Here is a 22,554-nt window from a genome sequence, read left to right as displayed (position 1 = left end):
AATCAAGGAAGAGAGTTTTTTAAAAGTTTTGAAGCTTTGTGTATTAAAGCTTTAATAGACCATTGTACTACATTTAGAAATCATCTTGAAATAGATGGCCTAACTGAGCAGGTTGTCAAAATTATCAAATGTAGTTTATTGAAGTATGGATTATTTCATGGCAACCATCAAGATTGAAATTTGATATTTTTATGGATTGCAATGAATTATCGCTTCAATTGATAAGCACCTTTGGTATTTTATAGTCCTTATCAATTATTGTATGGAAAGGAGTCAATTCTATCTAACTCAATATATGAGAAGTTAGCTCTAATTGTAGACTTAGATAATCTTGATGTTTGGCTTCAATATCTAAATAACCAACCATAATTCTTTAAAAAAATCATGCTTATGGCTATAAAAAACTTATCTATTGCTCAACATTATAATACTTTTCAAAATGCTTGCATTAATAGTGGAGCTTATCGACTTTAATTGCAAAGATTGATCAAAGGAGATTATATATATTTGCAATGTGAAGTATCCATAACACTTGATATTAAGGCAAGGCATATAATTCTATATGTAAAAAATGTATTGTCTAGTGGTATTTTGTTATTAGAAGATAATAATAGATAAGATTACTAAGAGTATTCAAAGAATTGTACACCTTATCATCTTTCCATTGATTACTCTATACATCCTAAATTGGCAGTTGTGCTAATTGATTTTTTTTTTTTTTTTTTTTTTTTTGTATATTGTGAGAAGAAAGAGACTGCTGCCATGCTTTTTTATAATCAATGTCAACATAGGTGGCATATGGCATATTTGACACCACCTCTTTTGATTCTTCTATTAGTAGATTGGATTTGTCCTTATTATAAGAAGTCTTCTAATCATATCTCATTTCTTGATAAAGATGAAAGATTTCTTCTATTGTATATATCACACACTTTAGTAGTCTAATTGCTACAATATTAGTTTGAAGGAGTACAATTTGGCATTCACATCATTATAGCGTTCAACTTTAATAATGTATGTTTTGTAATTCTAGTTGATTGGAAGGACTTCTAATCAATTAAGAGGGATACTTGATAGTGTGTTAGGTGTGCATTTGTATTTGGTTTAAATTACATATTTTATGATTGATTTGTAGCATTTGATGCATTGTGTATAACAATCTTTGCTACATGATAATTGTCTTAAGATATGGCATTGGGTACTAAATCTTGTCAAATGTACATAGTTTAATTTGATTAATGGTTTTCATCCATTGATATTTTTTCCATTAATTGACTTTATTTATATCAATTAAGATTTGAATATTTAGATGGAAAAAAATCCTTGACTTGATATTCTTGTCAAGTCATGTCTTGTGAGTGATTTTGAAAGTGAAAGAACTTGTTGTAAGGATTTTCCTAGCTATGGTATTTTAGCTATTTTAATAAAGATTTAGGATTTTTCTTATTTCTATAGTTGCACTTTTGGATTCTCTCTTTGTCGTATGAGAGATAGCTTAATTTAGTTTGGTGTAGATTTCTAATCTTTCCTTTGATAGTATATTGAGTGTGCATTTGTATTTGGTTTAAATTATATACCTTATAATTGATTTATAGCACTCAATGTGTTATTTGTAATTTCATCTTTGTTGTCTTTTTACATCTTCCTTGTATTTGTGATTGCCAAGGAAAAAAAGATATAAACATTGACATCTTTAGCAACTTCTAACTTTGATTTTATTTAAGTATTTTAAATTTGATCTAATTTTTGGTACTAGTTTTTATACTTGAAAAAGAAAGTTTCGTGTACATCATTAATATTTCTCTGACAATGCATTAAGAAAAAATCATTTATATTAAAATAATAATCATCTTGTGAAAAATTTTTATTATTATTATTATTATTAAAAAAAAATATTAAGACATAAAAAAAAAAAAAATTAAAAGAAAAAAAAATAAAGAGCTATTCTTCAAGTAAAACAAAGATATAAACAATTGAATAAGCATGTAATTAATATCTATTTTTTTGAGAAATGAATAGATATAATAACCTTCAGCAAAATAGATAATAAAAATAAAACCATAAACAAAACAATATGGATATCTAAACTTATAATAAATAGACTAAAATTAGATTAATAATAAAAGAAGAAAAATAATTCATTTTCATTACATACAAAAAAATTATCTAAATAATCCAATAAATAACCAATGAAAAGGCTCTCTTCTTACTCCCATCAATTTTTGTATATAACTTCTTTCTTGGCCCTTTTTTTTAAATACATATATTCAAAAATAAGTTCTATTTTTTAATATTTTTTCTAACTAAGTAAATTATGATTTAATTTAAGAGAGTGTTAAATAGATCCAAATTTTTATTAAATTGATCTACCTATGATGAAGAATATGGCAATTATGATGAATATAGTTGGCTTTTATTGATTTCAAATCTAATAGTGAAATAATAAATCTAAAGGGATTTTTTTTTTTTTTCTTTTCATGATGGTTATGAAAGGTGCATATATTTCATAAAAACATAGGTCTATTTAGAATTCTCCTTAATTTAAAGTAAGAAATTACTAACAGTAATCATAATAACCTAAAATCAATTCGAAACAAATATGTATTTGGATATTTGGATATATATGTAATAAGGGGATTTAGACTTAATGTTTTTGAATAACCAAATATTAAGTGTTTTTGGTTTTTGAGAAACCAAATATTATGGATTATTCAAAATATTACCTCCTCAAATATCACTGTTCAAACTTTATTATCTCTTTTAAGTTTTTGAAGTATCACTTGATATTTTGGTGATTTGGAAAAATAAATGCAATAAAAGCAAAGATAAGAAAATTAAGGCAAAAAAAAAAGTTTGTGATATTTTACCAATGTCAGGGTAGAAAGAATTTTCCTCAAAAAAGTACTAGGCTTTTGACTCTCATTAAATGCTCAATTAAGTCTAAGATATTAAAGTTCGAAGTTTATATTTATAGTATTTTTTTTCTTTTAGGAAAATTATATCAATACATAAATCTACGTAAAAAAAAAAACAAAAAAAGGACACCCAAATATATGATAAAATATCTTAAAACCTTATATATTCTTATGGAAATTTTTTTCCAAATTTCAACAATTCATATCTCACGATCGGACCATCCAAACAAACTAAAAATTTTCACAAAGTATTGATATACTTTCAACAACTACCACAAAAAATTTCAACTACAAATTCATTAAGAATCTTGAGATATCGCCAAAATCCTAACAGTAGTTTCAAATCCTTGCTTACATACACTTGTGTGCAATTTTCTTCATATCTCAGAAACTAAATACTCAAATACCATGAAATTTTGATCTATAACTTCTTGACCTAATCACACATATTTATAGAAATATTTAGCCAAAAATTCGTCTAGAAACTCAAGATATGGCTATAACCATTACAATCAACAAAATGACTCACTTACTATCTTTGAATTATATGTGCTGTCTTCAACGCTCTATAATTCCTTCATCTACATTTAAAATTCATCAAACAATATATGAAAAGTGTAGCCGAAGAAGTGCTCTTTCCAATCCTAGTTTTCAATCCTTTGTTGTTCTCCGTACGCATATGTTATGCCCCAAAGAGTGATAGTAGATATGAAATTGATATGTTAACTTTGAGCGCCTATAACTCCTTCATAAGAATTCCAAATCACACAAAATTTGCACCCAAATTGTATCCCAAAACCTAAAATTGCCGATCTTAGCCTCCAAAGCTCAAATGACCTCGGAAGAGAAACTTTAATCCCTAATAAGGCCTTAGGTAGTCTCCTTGAAGTGCATTGGGCATGGTATTCGACCAATAGGAATGAAGATCTTCACCCCTTGCTTTCATCCAACCATACATTGTTTTCATCCTTCCCAATAAGCCTCCTAATAGTTTGGACTTTCATCTATAAACTCCAACCTTCTCTTAATATTTATAACAAATATCTAAATCCTACATAATATAAACACTATAATCAAAATAGGTAAACCTCCAAATAAATTTTCTTATATCAACTCTCTTTAAATTTACTTGCTAACCACTCTAATCCACATCAAGACTTACAAACATAATATATGTTTTAATTAATTTTTACATACTATTAGCAACCACAATACACCAGCCCCTCTTGTAATATTTGGATTTTAAAATCACCCACCTTGCATGGTGGGTGATTTTGAAATATCAAGTGATATTTTGAAATATTACAGGATACTTTGGGATATCATCACTGCTGAAATATCACCCAAAAACCTTAAGTCTGAATCCGCTTATTATGAAAACCTCATGTCAGTACCATTGTCTTGTTCTAGACCATGATCTTTATAAGCCCACAATGGTTTCCGCAAACCCTAATTCTGGTCGTCCGCGTCGACGGACGGAAACTCTGATTTCGGTCGTCCATGACGACAGAAGGAGTCGTTCGGTTACGAATCCTCGGCGTCATTGCAGCTCTGAAGAGGTTGTGTCCCTGGCGATGATGCTGAGAGCTATGGCGAACGGAGCACAGCAGCGTCGTTCCAAATGCGGACACAGCGCCAATGGATCCGAGTTGGGCACCATGAGGGTCGGTGCTTGCGTGCCGGAGCTGCTCGCTGCACCTCAGCGTTTGCAGTTTCGGCGATGGAATCGTCCAGATTTTGTTTGAGGTGTAGTTTATAGTAAGGGGTATCTAAGCCTTACGGTGGGGTCATCGTCACTCTGGCGACTTTCGCTCGTGTGGAGAAATTGCCCCACCACGAGTGAGCCGCATGCCCACACAGCTAACCCAAGCCTCATCAATTTGGCGAGTAAATGCGATATTCTGTGGCGAAGCTACAAGCATCATAAGTGTTGGCTTGGTTGTTGTACTTAACTAAATTTGGGTCGTGGGCTTAACTAAATTTGGGTCTTAGGCGTGCTGTAGGGTTCCAGTTGGCGATGTGGTCCAGGGACAGGACGACGCCCACCTTGTTAAATGGTCGATGTGGTCCCCCTGGGTACGATCACGTTCTAGGAATTTGCCTTGCTTTGCTATTTGCTATCGTTGGATCAAGTTGCGGTGTATTGTATTGAATGAAGCTGAACAGAACCTATTTAGTATGACCTTGGGATCTGATGCCAGCATTCGGAGCAATTCCCAACAAATTTTCCTAGCATCGTGCCATTGACGCTCGCGAATTTGTAGACAAGTGTTATGCGCTCCGTGAATGCTGCATTTCAAATTCGAGAATTACATTGCCCATGCCAGGTTGTAATAATAGGAAAGCATCACTACAGGATTTCCACGCTGCTCTAGATTAGATTTAAGTTTACTTGACCAATGTTGTAGCACGGTGGTCGAATTGAATTAATTTCAAAGAGCACCTTGACAGATTTTTAGTAAATTTCACAAATTTGTGGGTTTTTTCTTGATGTTGGAGGACGTGGTTGTGAAGCCTGTAGTGGATGAACCGGTGTCGTTAGATGTCTGTTCTGAAAATTTTGATGGCCCATTGTTCGAAAAGGAAGTTTTCTTGTGGAAAAATTGCAGTTTAGGTGTGGGGTGTGAGCCAATCACTGGGTGCTCTCCATGCTTCGTTCACGAGTTTCCAACTTGCACGAATCCCGATGCAACACACAGCGGCGTTTGTGCCCCGAGACCCGACCTTGTCGGTTGCCGATCGGCAAAACATCCCATCGTAACCATATCCATATTATGCACAATCGTCGCCTCGAAGCTTCAATGTCACCACCTTATCTTCCCTACTCTTGTGCACTCGCCATCCCTGTTCCTTATCCACACCTACGAACTTGTGCAATTGTTTTCGTCTTCACACCCAAATTGTGATCTACTCTCCGCTGTCTTCTAGTCATTTATATTCTGCACCGCCTGCTCTGATTCTCCCCTCGTAGATTTTCCGACCTGCTTTAAAGCGGTGATGTTCGTGGCATCTGGAGGTATTGAGCTTATGAATGGACGTAGTTTTCGCTATCCCATGTGTGCGCGCACTTGAGGACGGTGCTTCATACCCCGGTTAGACTGGGGATATTGTAGCTCATTTGGAGAATTTGGGTCTTGTGTTACTGTTGCAGAATGAATAATGGAGTGATTGGCTCCAGCACAGAGAGCGATCCTGTTTCGAAATCTTTACTCTTTTACACTTGCATTTTCTCTTCTAAAGTCTGTCTCTATTGACATCCCTGGAATTATTTAATTTAAAAGTCGTGTGGTAGGGTGAAGCTGCACTGTGAAAGGATCCAGGGCATCGAGCGAAATCAACTGTTTTGAGATAGTTTCGTTTTTGTTTTTATTTTTGTTTTTATTTTTAGTAATTGGAGTTCGGATTTATGGCTTCAGAGGTGTAAGCTTCTACCAAGTCAACAAATTGGAAGTTTCATCTTCATGTTTCTTTTGTCGAGATTTCGTTTTTTTGTTGTTTAGAAGCTTGCACGTACTTGACAAAGATCCCAGCAACCCTAGTTGAGTGCTTAGCGAATCTGGATATGGATCGCTAGCACAGCTTCAACTGAAATCTGGAGTTTAAGCATGGACACAATATGATTCCATCTCTTCGTACTGAACGACAGTGCTGTGAATGAGCACCTAGCTTAATCACAGCTTAGTCACAGGTTATATGATCTTAGTGGACAGACTGTTCTTGATTATAAGTTGGATCTACGCATCCTCGATCATTGATTATTTCGTTACTGAGGAATAACTTCTCTTCTCCAAGAGGGGCTCGAGGAGCTAGCTACATGTGAAATCGGGCAGGAGTATTGAAGCTGTGGGAAGAAAGAATAGGTGTCGACCATGGTGAAGAGGGTAGTCGACAATGTTCTTGGAGTGGCAAAAGAGTAAGTTATTCTCATCTTTCACTTTGCTATGAAGTTTTAGGACAAAGTAGTCGTCATTGAGGGTGCTTAACTCTGCATAGACGATCTCTCAGTTTTCTCACTGTGCTTCAGACTTCGTACAGAACAGATTTTCAATGTGTTGACTGAACTTTCTGAGTGCAGGTCTATAAAAACTGTCAGTCAGGAGTCCTTCAATCAAACGGTGAGGCTGATCAATGGTTTCTCGGCATTAATTCTTGCAGTCCTTCCAGTCCAGTCCAGTGTGGAGGGTATTCATGGATGGGAGCTTCGTTCATCATTACGAGCACCTCGTTTACCAGGCTGGATGGAAAAGTGAGCTCTCTTATCTTGTCTTTGCAACCTTATTGATCTCCTTGACGCTTCCTGAAGTCTACATGACAGCGAAAACAAGAGACTAGACAAGAATGCAGTGAACGCCAAGTTGTTAAAAAAGCAGTAAACGAAGACAGATGAGGGGAAGAGAAAAGTGAAGGTGCAGATAAAATGAAGTTTAGGCACGGAAGAGATTCTGTTTATGCTACTACTCCTATTCAACTTCTAAATATCGATTGATAATCGGGGACATTTCCAAAGTGGGGCACTAATTCATTTCTTGTTGTTTCGCAGTGGAGTATCTTCATTTAATTCGTTTATACATGACTATGAATCTGAGTACAGCGATTTAGACTATGAAACTGAATATGAATCAGGCTGGGATGATGATAGTTTGGCACCCTCATCCCCTTGCTCAGTTACCTCTCATATATCTAGAGCCAGCAGAGCGAGCAGAGCGAGCAGAGCTAGCAGAGCTAGCAGCTGTGGTAGACATCGTCGGCATAGTTCTCTTTGGAAACGTTTTCTCCGAGTTTGCTTTTGGCCTTTCCTTATCTGGTATTTAAATTCTGGATCCTTTTTGTTTTAAAACTCTTGAAAATTTTCACATTGCTGTCCTCCATATGTATAAATCACACAAATGAGCCTGACTATCAGGACTACTCTACTTCTATGAATGGCATGATGTGCAACTCACGCAACACTAATCAAGAGCACATTTGGTCAATATTTTACCGTTTGTTCTCTTCTAAGTTTTCTCTCTGTGTGTATTATCTGGTAGGGGCTCGGAAGCAAGCTGTGTTCCTACACCGAGAGGCGTCAGAGAATTGCATGGTCATGGATTTGCAAATGGGCGTAACTTGAGTACTGGGAGTCTACATCGGTTGCCGAAGCTGATTAGCGACCGCAGGAAGGGTGTCATTGAGGTTTGAACTGTTTTTCTTACAGATGCTGGGATTGGATGAGACAGTTCCAGTTCTTACAGAAGTCACGGAAGTTAATATTGTTTGAGAATAAAATAGCGATGTTCGTTGATGGCTGTGTTCCTGTGGATATATCTGTTCTTTTCCAAAAATATATTTTAACTTAGCACGCAGTTCGTTGATCTCACTATTTTTTTTCCAAAGAAAATTTCATGTTCTGTTTGCTTAGATTTTGAAGTTTCTTTGGCATCACCGAAATCTGTGATTGTCCTAAATAATTTGACATATCCTCCTTCATGGAGTTGAACCATTGTCTCACAAATCACAAACCTTATTAAGGTAGACTGTTGGTCAATTTCCAGGACTTACAGGTTTGGGTGGAGTTATCTATTGAGTGGATGTTTGAGGTTATACGAATCCTCATATACTACTCATTGTCGCCCTTCAAAACCCTGAAGCTCTTCATCAGCTGGCTCTTCTTCCGCAATTCCAATTCTGGTCCTGACAATCGTGTAAATACAGCTATATTGTGTGACTCGAATCCAGCCCCTCAGAAGAAAGTCAAAAAACAGCAAATATTGAATACGGATGAGCGGACTTGTGAAGATGTAATTACTAGTCTGGGGTCAGTGGATCTCATCATTGAGCACTGCAACACTTTGCTTTAAATGAACGCTTCGTGTAATTTACGAATATCACGAAAGTTTTATTATATAGTGATTTGTGGAATTCCGAATCCCACAGGTATCCATATGAATCCATGCGGGTGACCACTGAAGACGGTCATATAATTCTTCTCGAGAGGATTCCAAGGTGCGTTTTATCTATTGAAGATTTGACGAATTGCGGTGTTACTTGCACTGGTATTTGTTCATTTATTTATTGATTTAATTGTTTTATTTTGAGTGGATATATCATGCTTAAGCTTTTGAGAGCATTTGACTAAATTTGTTGTTGACGACATAATTAGATAGTAACATACGTCACTCTAGCTCACGAAAATTTGTTCTCTTGGTCATGATGTGACAACGGGTTTGATCATGGTTGTACAGGCCAAATTCTCAGAAAGTACTATATCTGCAACATGGCTTACTGGATTCATCTTTGGGGTAAGTAATCGAGTGATAAGTTTTGCGTAATTACTATGCATCAATATTTGATTGTACATGAGATTATTCGTTCAGTTGTCCACAACGTGAAGTATTGTGTGTATATTTCATGTTCAATAATAGGCAAGCATTTCCGAGGTCAAACATGTGTGCTCCTCCTTGAAGCTAAGGACAAATATTCCTAATGAACATTACAAATCCTCTCAGGATGTAGGTTTTGAGGTTGGAACTGGCTATGGAAATCACTGTGTTTTCAGATTTTGTTCTGACGACTCCATCATGGCATCTTTATATTAGGTGGGTGTCAAATGGAGTTGTAGGCTCACAGGCTTTTGCAGCATTTGATCAAGGTACATCTTTTGAATTTAAACCATCACTAGTTTATGGGTTCTGTGATTGTCTATTTCTTATGCTAAGAGTCTTGAACCGTTACAGTCCAATCCGAAGTGGTAAGCTTTGTCAGGTCTCAAATGGAGAATGCTTCCACTCAGAAAACAGTACTTTCTGTGAAGTTTTCTATGCGACGCTTGAGGAAGTTTGTAAATCACACATTGCTATGGATGATGACACATGATGGTCTGCAGTTTTTCTTTTGTCACTACCGTCAAATTTGTTTGTTTATTTTTTCATTGGATTATCTGTGCAGGCTATGATGTATTTTTAGGTAATTTTCGGGGTTTAGCATCTCGAGAACATGCGAATCCAAACATCTCTGCACGAAGGTAACTCTTTCTTGATATGAGACATTGATATTCACTGCTTGCGAGACCATAGGCATGTCTCTGTGCTGCAGTCACTTTTGTCTCAATCATCCTATTTGCTTCCTGCAACAGGTACTGGCAGTACTCAGTGAATGAGCATGCCACGCAGGATATCGCAGCAATGCTGACAAGGATCCACAAAATTAAGATGGAAGATTTGAAGGATATTATAGATGACGTGAGCCTTTCCAATCCAGTGAATTGTGCAGGCGAGCGACTGCCTTATTCATTGTGTGGTGTGGCACACAGCTTGGGAGGGGCTTCAATCATGATGTATGTTGTGACGCGCAGACTTGAGGAGAAACCCCACTATCTTTCTAGACTTATCCTTCTTTCTCCAGCAGGCTTTCATGAAGATGCACCATTCTTTTGTACCATTATGAAGTATGCGATGCCTGTGGTAGCTCCGATACTGAGACCTGTCATTCCAGGCTTGTATATACCGACGAGATTTTTTCGAGGACTATTCAACAAGCTGGCGCGTGACTTCCAGAATTATCCTGCAGTGGGTGGCCTAGTTCAGACCCTCCTCAGCTCTGCAATCGGTGGTGATAGCTCCAACTGGGTTGGCGCACTGGGGATGTCTCATTACAACATGAACGACATGCCTGGTTTATCATTCATGGTGGGGCAGCACTTGGCTCAGATGATGCTGAAAAAAAGGTTTACCATGTTTGACTTTGGAAGTACAAAAGCAAATATCGAAGCTTACGGAACAAGTGAACCTCTCGATATTGGCGCCCACTACGGAGTTATTGATATTCCCGTGGATGTTGTAGCTGGAAGAAGAGATAAACTTATTCCTCGTTCCATGGTCAAGCGGCACTACAAAACACTGAAAGATGCTGGTTGCAAGGCTTCGTATGATGAGTTTGAGTATGCCCATCTGGATTTTACTTTCTCACATAAAGAAGAGTTGCAAGCTTACGTAATGTCTCGTCTCTTGCTGCTAACTCCCCCTCGGTTGAAGTCTGGGGACCTTAGAAAAACATCCAGTAACAAAATGCGAGGTTCGAACAAGTCATACTCCAAGAAATCCTTCAGAAATCCAAGAAAGGTGGGTGATTCTGATGGAATTCCAAGAGAGGAAGTTGGTAGGGCCTCCGAAATGGACTTCGGGAAGGACTGCACGAGCACTTCCGGTGGTCTCGACACCGACTTGCCGGAATATATACAATCTCAGTCGGAGCTTGAGAGTCTTCTCAACCGCGACAAGGAGATTCTCAGTAGCGTAACTGCAGGTTCCGTGGCTACGGAATCCCACGAAGAAAGCATCACGGCAGCTCAGCCTTTCGTACCCGAATCCTTCGATGATTCTAGTCTTTTTGCATTTCCCTCAAAAGAAGTGGTATCTATCATGTCAAGGCGAGTCTCAAGAGCCGGTTTAGGCATGACCGATTTGACCCGAATCGGCGAATTCAACATCCAACAAGGCTTTGATACATGTAGCATTGCTGGGACGTCCTCAATTTCGGCCAAAACGCCTAAGCCAGCAATCACAAAGGAGTCTAGCAGTGTTTTCAGCAGGCTCACAGATCAGCTTTTCAGAAGGAGCGCTGCAAACACTACTCGCGATGTATCAAGCAGTCGTCAAACCGCCACAACCTCGCAATTACCGTTGTCACGGTGGACATGAAGCTGCAATGCCAAACGGGCACTGCAATATGTTCTTCACAAATCTCATTGTATTCTAGATCATGTCACTGAGATCTCAACAACTTATAGAGACCAATGTGTGTATCAAGAGGCTCAGCAAGTTTATTTAAATCAAAATCAACTCAAGTACAATTACGTGCTTCAAACATAGTGAAATGTCTTGCAATATGTTCAAGAATTCATTCATTCATGACAAAATCTCAACATTGAAAAATTTAAAAAAATTTAAAAAACTTAAATTGAAAATTAATCTTACACTAGATCAGTATACCATTCATAGCTCCAAATCAAGACTACATGCAAGGATTCATTCAGTCATGCCAAACTTTACAACCGAAAATAGAACATTTAAAACTGTAAAAGTATAATAATTGACCTTACGCTTGATCCGATTGCCACTCACAGCTCCAAAGAAGGACTACACACAAAAACTCATTCAAATCATGCCCAAATCTGATAATTGAAAGAATTGAAGTGGAGCAGAGTACTTGCAGGCATAAATCTCGACATTAAGAAGTTGGAAGCCAAAAAAAGAAGGCTTTGTCTATGATGCGCTGGCCTTCTGTAACGCCAATCAGAAGAAAGTACTGAAGTTGGTATCTGAACTTCGTCAGATCGGCCCATCCCCATCTGTTGAATGAGCTTCCTTACGCTGCAGGTTCAAGAGGTTTATTGATATGTGGGGAGGCCTTGATGTGAATGCCACTAGTTCTCCAGAGCCTGAAAAAGATATTAAACAAGTGCCCAAAACAGTGAGAATTCGTCATGGGTCGTGAGTCGGTTCATTGTTGGAGGGCCTTGGATTTCCTTCCTTTGATGATCAATCTGTTGTTGGATTAGTGAATAAATCGAGCTGAGATTTCTTTCTTGTGTTTGGTGCCCCGTTTGATTAGCATCTACTTAACAGGCAGAGAGAGGATCATCAGAACAGAGGCTAACAAAAATATGTATATATATATATATATATATATATGTATCTGAGGAAACAAACACAAGATGAACAGACCTTAACGGCAACAGTATATGGACCAATTGTACTCTTTGTCTATGAATGAATGATAGACAACACAAAGATTGAAATCATCCTTCCAACCCCATTTGCTACAAACATTGCTTTGAGGGTGAGTGGCACCAGACATGTTCAAAAGTGAAAATGGAGATTTATCGTGATTTATTGTGTCTAATCAAGAAGAATGTGGTGACAATATGGGTCAATGACAAGACAAGATGAGTTTGTGTTATATTTTGTCATTTTGCTGACATGGACTTATTTAGACATGTTCAAAGGTGAGGTTGGTTTTGCAGCATGATGATGACTTAGAAACCCCACATTTGTATTATTTTAGTGGATTCAAGAGAGGAGGCAATGTGTTGGGATTCAATGAAAAAGATAGAATAGGTATCTTGTTGCTTTAGCAATAAAAAAGCGATGATGAGTGGATTAACTGTCTTTTTTGTGTTAGTGATTATGTAGAGCGGTGACAAGGGAGTGACTCCATTTGTTATGCAAACAACATCCATCGTGTCTTGTAGAGCTAGGTTCCTTCTACTAAAAACAAGGTTCTCATATAGAGATGTTGTATAAGAGATGAATTGGTGCTCATATTCTTGATTTTCTTGGAAAATTGCTTGACTATTGTTGGATGAGATTGTTAAAGACAAGTAAAAAATCTCTAGTAGATGCCAATTGCTATGGAGATGTCAAAGCAGATGTGTGTATGATGATTCAATTTTTTTACCATAGAGTCGTAGTATTTAAGATTACATAGTTTTATATTTATATCAATTATTAATTTCAGTTGTTTCTTCATTGTTGTTATGGTAGTAGTATAGTTTTTTATACCAAAGTATTTTAGGACTTGGAGAGCATAGCTACATTGAGTCATGAAGATACCTCCAAATAATTTTATACATTCCACCTTTAGGTAGAGTGTCATGTCTCTTTTACTCAGTTCCAACAAGTCAAATTTAAATATGAGTTGTTGTTTGAATAAATTTGTCCAATTTTGATTGTTGCCAATGAATAATAAATCATCCATATATAAAATCAATAGTAGTATTTTATATGTTTGTTTAACAATATGTATGTAGTAATTGACCTTTCATTTTAAAAAACCATGTTTGTATAAAAAAGAGTCAATTTTTTTGTATTAATCTTTAGGTGCTTCTTTGAGTCCATAGAAAGTTTTATAAAGCTCGCAAATTAGATGTTCTAGTCTAGTTCTAATAAAACCTTATAGCTATATGATGTGTACATTTTCCTTCAAATTGCCAAGAAAAAACATAGTCTTGATATCCATATTATAAAGTTTTTAGCTTTTTTGTACTGTTAAAGCTATGATCATTCAAATCATGTTCTATTTTATTATTAGAATAAAGGCCTCTTCATAGTCTATTCTAAGTTATTGTTCAAATTTGTAGGCAATTAATCTTATTTTTTTCTTTTATAGGATATCAATTGGTTTAAACTTGGCTTTGAATACCCACTTGATAGATATAGATTTTTTATTAGATGGGAGATATGTTAACATTTAGATTTTATTTTCATATATAGAATTCATTTTATTTTCTATAGAGGTTCTCTAGTCTACATCCTTAATAGCTTCGAGATAGGAAGAAAGTTCAACAATGGATAGAATAATAAATTTACAAAAATAAACTTACATCCATTCTAGTGGCTTGATGATACATTTGCTAGAGTGGATCATTAAAAGAAATATTATAGAACTGGTTGGTGAGCATTTGAGTCTTTATGGACTCCATACTTGATCATCAAGGCAGTCAGTAATAGGATTTGGCTCAATAAAAGAAGTAATATTCATGTTATGAGATGGGAAATTATTAATATCATCAAAGTTTGTATGGTAGGACATAAAATTTGATATAGGAATTGATGTAGGTATTTCTTTGGAGATTGATAAAAGACCCAAAGTTGATGTAGATCAAATTAATGAAGTAGAAGTTGAAGGAAGCATAGAAGAGTCTAGGATATATGTACTATCAAGAAATAATATAGTAGTGTTAAAAGAAGGTGGATCTTAAGTTTCACATCTTTATTATTGTTATTGTCACTAAAGATAACTTCTTTTGAGCAAAGTGATTGATGTTCTTTAGTAATAAAGGTTGTCATTGTGAGGTCTAAGTTAAAAAAAAGTATTTCATTAAAGAAGACATCTTGAGTGATTTGGATTTTGTAATAAACAAAAAGGTACACTTTTTCACCTTTAGACTTGTCATTAGTTCTTTAATAAATTCCAAACTTTGATCTTGATTTAAGCTTATGACTTTGTGTATTATCTTTACTTATGAAGCAAAAACATCCAAATACCTTTTGTAGAATAGATATTAATTCGTTTTTGTAAGATATTGGTAAAATAGACTAATAATCCATAGAATAGTCAGTTCAGGAGGATGGATGATGTATTTAATTATTAAAAGTAATTAATTACAAGATTATGATTAAAATCTAGAAATCAGGAGCAATTATATAGGAGTTGTAGAAGTTTGTTGGAGTGCCAGATTGTAATTGTCATGAGCCGGGATAAGCTTGGTGCTACCTCTTTGTCTCTTTGTTTTTTTTCTTTGTTGTTAAAAAGTAATGGATAGTTTCTGAATACTAAGAAGTGAGTCTGTGGAATAAATCAGAGATTGATTTATGAATTATTGATTATGTAATTGGAGTATTGAGTGATTGAATTATATTAGGAGTTATTAGAAGATTATGATTATTGTTTATTGAGAGCTGCGTGTGTTTTGGACAAAGGGAGTTGGTGATTACAGAAATTCTGTGAATTCAGATTGGTTGGAGTGAAGTCTGTCATTTCTGGTATTGGATGGAAATTATGTGTTTTGAGCGGTCTTTTGAGAGTGCAAGGTTGCACACTGTTGTTATCAATTGATAAAGGAGTATTGTTACTGGAAGAAAGCATTGTAGTATTTCTTAGTATTTTAGTGGTTTGGAATATAGTTAATTGTAAGACCCTAACAAGTAAAACTCATGTACTTATTCTTATCTTATATTTGAATTTCCCTATATAGGTTTATTCTAAAAAGAATTGTAGAATAAGTAAAACAACAATCACATTTTGGTGCCACTGCTAGGAATAGACAATAGCATTGAGTGTTAGGAATTAACTGCTGATTTAGTTAGATGGGAGATAGGAAATAAATTTAATAGAATATAATGAAAGAATATGATTATTAAAAATGAGAACTTAATAATAAAGAGAATACGACAGTCGAAAGAAAGAATAGAGAGATCACAAGTAAGAAATTTGTTATATAACGAGCAAGAATGGAAGTTAAAAAGGAATCATCGACAAAGTTGAATTAAACCATGATTGCATGCATGTCGGCATATCCGAGTATACCCAGAAGTTGATCGACATCAAATATTTCAGTAATATATATCATTAGAGAAATTGCCAAGAGCACTCGCGAAAAATTTGGTCAATAGACCAGTATATTTCTTGAGGCCAATAACTGCAAGTGGAGGAATCACATAAGAATTGGGTATTCTATTGGATACATTTCCAATAATAGAAGCTTCTAATTCCATCAAAATTGGTTCCATAGAGTGGCATAAATTACTGGTCAATAAGGACCAATTCATTGTATTTTAAAATCATTCGTTTTCATCCTCAATTCAATTGACTAATTTAGTAAGGAACAATAATAGAAAATTAAGGAAACTTGAAAATTCAGAACAATCAATTGGAAAAGGTGCCAGTTGTTTTGACAAAAGATTAAGTAGAACATTATTTTCTTCAATGGCAACGGGTGATCCAACGGTTCCAATAGCAGTGCAAATGGGTGATGTGAGCAATCGCACAACGAGTGTGGTTCCATTACCTACTTTTAGGAGTTTTTTGGGTGCGGATTGTAATCAACATTTGTCTCAGTTTCTCACAGCATGTGTAGCCAATAATAGAAGAACTGAAGATATTTGGTTACGATGGTTGCCAGCAATCTTGAAAGACACGGTGCAACCGTCAACCAGTGGATCAATTTTCTAATTGGGAAGTATTGAAGAATACATTTTTAATCTATTTTTGCTCAATTGGTTTTGAGGATCGACTTCAAGAAAGATTAAGGACTAGCAAAATGGGTTCAGAAGAGGCAGTGGAATCATACTATGGTCATGTAGCAGATATACTCCGCAAGTGGTCAAATCACCAAATGCTAGAAGCTTTTGTATTGTCCATATTAATAAACGGATTGTTGTCAAGGACAAGAACTCGGTGAAAGCTAAAGAGTAAGTGAGACTTTTTTCAAAAAAGAAATAGGACAAAATAGAAATATGTATATTAAGAAAGAAACTGGAATGGCTATTGCCAAAATACAAGAAAACTAGAGACCCTTGAAACTAGACTAGAAGCAAGAAAGGAGTTGACAAGAGTGAAGAAGCCTTCACTCTTGTCTCTATATATACTATCTAACTAGGGGCTACGTGGCGACGTTCTATAGGACCTCCAATATGTGTTGACTTTGTAGGACACATGCCTTGACTTACAAGGCAAGTTTTCCTACGTGTGGGCCACATAGTTAGCTTGATCTTCAAGCTAACAACATGTGTGGCACATGGCCAACTTGTTGACCACGTTTCTAATCTAAAAAGTCAATTAAAGACACCTATGAAGTCAAAGCAGCGTCTAGAAAGTTTCTAGGAAGCTTCTATATTAAATATTATACAATTAACTTACTTTTATCTACTTTTACTTACTTCTACCTATTTCTATATGTAATTATTAGCTTATATGATTATGGCCGTGACATTACCCCCCCTTCTAGAGACGAGTTCCACGAGGAGCGGTCATCATATGTTGAGGAAATCTATGATGCGACGAATTATATTCGCCACATACTCTGATCTCTGTTCTCTTCGAAGATGATTGATAGGGCCTCTCAACCATCGGTACTGTCCCATACCAGGGCGGGAAGACCACCCAATTATTTGATCATTATTGAGGCCTTCATAACTTCCTTCGAATAGAATATTCGGAACACCATCAGGAGTTGTTCCTATCTCTAGCAAAATCACCAAACATCGGGAGTCCCTTCCCAAATCGTGATACCAAACGCGTTGTATCTCACCATCTGTTCGAGGAAGAACATGTCGTTCTTGAAGATCTTCATCTCGATTGCGTCGTCTTGAAGGTTGTGACAATCGTAATGTCTCGTCCGGCAGGTCAGCAAACGAAGGTTCTTGAGTTGAATCCGCTGGTTGTTGGCTCTCCATCTAATTAGCGTCACAAATGTAAAGAAGTTACAAACAAGGATAGGAAATTGAATGTTATCTTGCCTCAATCTTGTCTCTTTTATAAGAGAGGTTTTCATCTCGGTTTTGATGGATGTCGTTGATGAAAAACTTTGACTTTAGCTGATGCATTTGCTAGATTCCTGGATGGCTCCCATGTGCGCTCACTAATATCATATCCGCGCCAATGAACAAGATATTCCAGCTTATTTTGGCGCCGCCTTGAGTCTAATATCTCTTCCACCTCAAATTCTTCATTATTATCTACTTCTATAGGAGGCGGTGGCATTTGTCTTCTTCCTTGTATATCCACTGTCTTATATGGTTCAAGAAGAGACACGTGGAATACAGGATGGATCTTCATTGACTCCGGTAGATGTAACCGATATGCAACTGGGTTGATCTGTTCAGAAACAGAAAAGGGGCCAAGCCTACGATAGTCCAATTTGTCACAAGGTCGAGTGGTCTTGATATTGCGACGAAGTAGCCATACCTTATCACCCACGTTGAGTTGTGGTTGCTCTTTACGATATACATCTGCATTTATCTTTTGTCGTTCTTGAGCTTTCTTCAACTGCGCCTTCATTATTGCATGTAACTCTGACAACCGATTTGCCATGTCTTCTGCTGCAGGATTATCAACTTTTGAAAAATCAAAAGTATCAAGTCGTGGATGATAGCCATAATTGGCAAAGAAAGGTGTTTGTTGCGTGGAAGAATGTACTGTATTATTATAAGCAAACTCTGCCAATGGCAGAAGGATTGTCCAATCATCTTGTTGGTAGTTGATGGTACACCTTAAATACTGTTCCAAGACTTGGTTTACGCGCTCTGTTTGTCCATCAGTTTGAGGATGGAAAGCTGAAGATAGCTTTATGTCCACTTTTAAAATCTTGAAAAGAGTCCTCCAGAATCTCGACACAAATTGAGTTCCCCTATCCGATATGATATCTTTAAGTAATCCATGATAGCGATAGATATTATCAATGAAAAGCTTAGCTGTTTCTTCACCTGTGATAGATTTTGTACATGGCATAAAATGTGCCATCTTAGTGAAACGATCTACTATCACAAATATAGAATCATAAGATCTTGAGTTTGGAAGATCTGTGATGAAATCCATAGAAACAGAAGACCATGGTTGTTCTGGTATAGGTAATGGCTGAAGAAGTCCGTAAGGTCGATGTCGAGGAATTTTTGATCTTGAACAAATATCACATGATTGTACAAAGTCTTTGACTGACTTCCACATTTGTGGCCACCAAAAATCTCTTGATATGAGTTCCAGAGTCTTATTATATCCAAAGTGACCTGCTGCTGGAAAGTCATGACGTGCTTGAAGAACACGCAAACGTGCTTTTCCTTCTGGAACATATAGGCGTCCTTCAAAATATAATAGATTATTCTTGAACTCGAACTTAGAAGAATCATGAGACTTGGAAGAATTATTCTCGATATCATGAACAAGAGGGTCTGAGGACATACTGGACTGGATTTGCTTGAGAAAAGTTGAATCAACAATCAGTGTTGATTTCACTGCTCGGAGATGAAATTGCTCTGGTTTCAAGAGGACCGTTCTTTGTTGCTCAAAAGCTGCATCTCCTTCTTTTGGTGCAAAATAAGAACGTCTAGACAGGGCATCGGACAAACCTTGTTGTTTTCCTGGCCGATAAGTGATAATAAAGTTGAATCTTGACAAAGACATACTCCAACGAGCTTGACGACGATTCAACACGCGTGCTGACATGAAATACTCGAGGTTCTTGTGATTTGTATACACAGTGACTGGACTAGAAGCACCTTCTAGATAATGACGCCATTCTTGAAAAGAATCCACGATTGCAAGAAGTTCTTTATCGTGGATCTCATAATTGATCTCGGCTGCTGAGAATTTTCTTGAATGAAAAGCTATCGGATGAAGTTTGTCATCTGTTCCCATTTGTGATAAAACTGCACCCAAGGCAAAATCCGATGCGTCTGTTTCCATAAAAAATACCTTGGAAAAGTCAACACGATATAAGACTCGTGCAGAGACAAACGATGTCTTCAAGGCTTCAAATGCTGCTTCCGCTTCTTGATTCCATTGGAATTTATCTTTACTAGTCAAGCGTGTAAGTGGAGCTGCAACTCGTGAGAAGTCTTTGATGAAGATCCGATAGTAATTGGCAAATCCCAAGAAACATTGGACATCTCTTACAGTCTTTGGAATCTTCCAATCCATGATTGTTTGGACTTTCTTAGAATCCATCATAAGACCATCATTTGAAATGATGTATCCTAAAAAGTCAACTTGAGTAGTGTGAAATACACACTTTTCTATCTTGGCGTACAATCCTGCATCTCTAAGTTTTTGTAATACTTGACGAACATGTATTTCATGTTCTTCAACATTCTTAGAATAAATCAGGATATCGTCTAGGTAGCAGATGACAAAATTGTCTAAGAATTCACGAAATACATCATTCATGAGATGTTGAAAAGCAGCTGGTGCATTCGTGAGTCCAAAAGGCATGACATTGTATTCAAAGTGTCCGTACCTGGTTCGAAACGCAGTCTTCCATTCATCTCCTTCTTTGATCCGTACTAGATTATATGCTCCTCTTAGATCTATTTTTGTATAGATCTTAGCTTGATTTAACTGGTCAAGGAGTCCTGATATCAAAGGTAATGGATACCTGTTCTTGATTGTGATCTTGTTGAGTCCTCGATAGTCAACACACATTCGTAAAGATCCATCTTTTTTCTTTACGAATAAAATTGGAGCTCCTGCTGGAGATTTTGAATGGCGTATGAAATTCTTCGCTAAATTCTCGTCAATATATGTCTTGAGTTCAGCCAACTCATCTTGCGATAAACTGTAAATTGGTCCAAATGGTGGCTGAGTTCCTTCCTTGAGATCGATTGAACAATCGTATGGGCGATGCTCAGGAAGAATATCTGCATTCTTTTTCTCAAAAACGTCTTGATAATCTTGATATTGACTTGGAATGCCACTTGAAGTCTTTACGCTTTCAGAAATAGGTGCAGCATAAATAGCAAAAGTTGATCCTTCTTTTGCTGCGTGTATAAATGCTTTTGCACCTATAAGTGCGGGTTTTACTATATTAGACTCATGGTTTTTTACTTGATTAATAGAACTGTTACTAATGCTCCGAGGAAAATCAAGTTTACGAGAAATCCAATCTATTCGAGGATTATACTTTTCTAACCATGATAAGCCTAAAATTATTGGATTAGAGGGAGATCTAATTATATTAAAAATTATGCAACTACTATGACCATTTATTACTACATCTACAGGAAGTGTTTCGTGAGTTACATCTCCAGAAGACAACGGACGACCATCTATGACTTCTACGTGTACAGGTTTAGTTTTTTGTATTAATGATATTCTATGACATCTAGCAAATTTTTCATCTAAAAAACAAGCTGAGGCTCCTGAATCTATCAAGGCAGAGGCTTTGTAATTATTAGGCCCTAAACGCACATCTATTATAAAACAAGGAGATGGTTCTGAGGAGAGGATAGGACCTTCATTAGAAGTTGTACAAGATTCCAGCCGCACGGTCCCTATTATAGCTGGACGTACTCGTTTTCCGACATACTGTCTTCTTTGACAGCCGTACTCCTCATTTTGTAGTTACGTCGCTTCTTTGGACAATGTTGAGCAGTGTGCTTAGGTTCTCCACAATATAAGCACAATCCTTCTTGTCGACGACGAGACTTTTCTTGCTCAGTAAGAGGTTTGAAACGTACCGCATCAATTTGCATATCCTCTACTTCTGAAGGTATGTGTTGAGGAGACGTCGGTGTTGCCATTGAATTGTAGTAACGTTGAGGCCCACTTGTGCGATTCTCGGATCGAAATTCAAAAAGTCGATTGTCGCACTTCACAGCAAAGTCAATTGCTTGACTCAATGTTTGAGGATCAGGTAAATTAAGCATCAATTTCTTTACCTCATATTGTAATCCGTAGAGAAATTGACTCACAAGTGCGGCATCATCCCACTTGATATCAGTTGCAAGTTGTCAAAATTGCGAAGCATATAATGTTACTGATCGATTGCCTTGTCGCAAAATACGGATCTTGTTGGTTGCAACACGAATTGCATCATGTTCTCCAAACATGGATTGAAACTCCGCCAAAAAAGCCTCCAGATTATCCAATATTGGATCTCGTCGTTCAAGAAAAGATGAAAACCATGACAATGCTGAACCTGAAAGAAGTGTACCAATGAATCTAACTTGTGACCCTGGAGTTGGATAGCTCTGGGGTTGAAGTTCAATCACTAGTTGGACCTGATTGATGAATCCTCGAAACTTGGATCTGGTACCATCAAACTTCTCGGGCAAGGCAACTCTCGGTTCTCTAACACTCGAAGGGTGTTCCATTCTGGGAGAAGGGACATGGTTTGGTGCAGATGTTGAAGCAGCCCCAATCATCTCTATATCTTCACTTCCTACCATTCTTGTTGCTCCTTGTGGTGGTAAATTGAGTTGATGCATCGCAAGCATTAACTCCCTCAATTGTTCTTGCATCTGTGCCATTGTACTCTTCATTTCAACAAGCTCTGCCATAGTAGCACTTAGAAAAGAGAAGATGTCTAATAACGCTCAAAACAAATAGAAGAGAGGAATTGATAACAAAGAAAATACTAAGAACAATATCAGTTTAAAAGAGGGTAATC

General features: G+C 36.6%; 1 protein-coding gene across 2 annotated transcripts; it reads left to right on the top strand.

Annotated features, from left to right (window-relative positions):
* Positions 1-5,701: 5,701 nt before the first annotated feature.
* Positions 5,702-11,760, top strand: LOC112273428 (uncharacterized). 2 transcript variants are annotated; one of them, XM_024502206.3, is made up of 10 exons: positions 5,702-6,828; positions 6,991-7,161; positions 7,456-7,719; positions 7,943-8,087; positions 8,447-8,709; positions 8,829-8,897; positions 9,137-9,193; positions 9,491-9,543; positions 9,840-9,915; positions 10,027-11,760. In XM_024502206.3, exons 1-10 carry the CDS (start codon positions 6,785-6,787, stop codon positions 11,588-11,590), a joined length of 2,706 nt encoding a protein of 901 aa, XP_024357974.1. In that variant the 5' UTR covers positions 5,702-6,784; the 3' UTR covers positions 11,591-11,760. The 2 variants fall into 2 exon arrangements, with proteins under 2 accessions (XP_024357974.1, XP_024357975.1); XM_024502207.3 differs by having other exon boundaries at positions 5,728-6,828; positions 7,071-7,161.
* The last annotated feature ends 10,794 nt before the right edge of the window (positions 11,761-22,554 follow it).

The sequence above is a fragment of the Physcomitrium patens genome, chromosome 20 (genome assembly GCF_059467195.1).
Source record: "Physcomitrium patens ecotype Gransden chromosome 20, ASM5946719v1, whole genome shotgun sequence".
Taxonomy (NCBI): Eukaryota; Viridiplantae; Streptophyta; class Bryopsida; order Funariales; family Funariaceae; genus Physcomitrium; species Physcomitrium patens.
The sequence above is the reverse complement of the archived record's forward strand: the minus strand, read 5'-3'. Positions and strand labels throughout refer to the sequence as shown.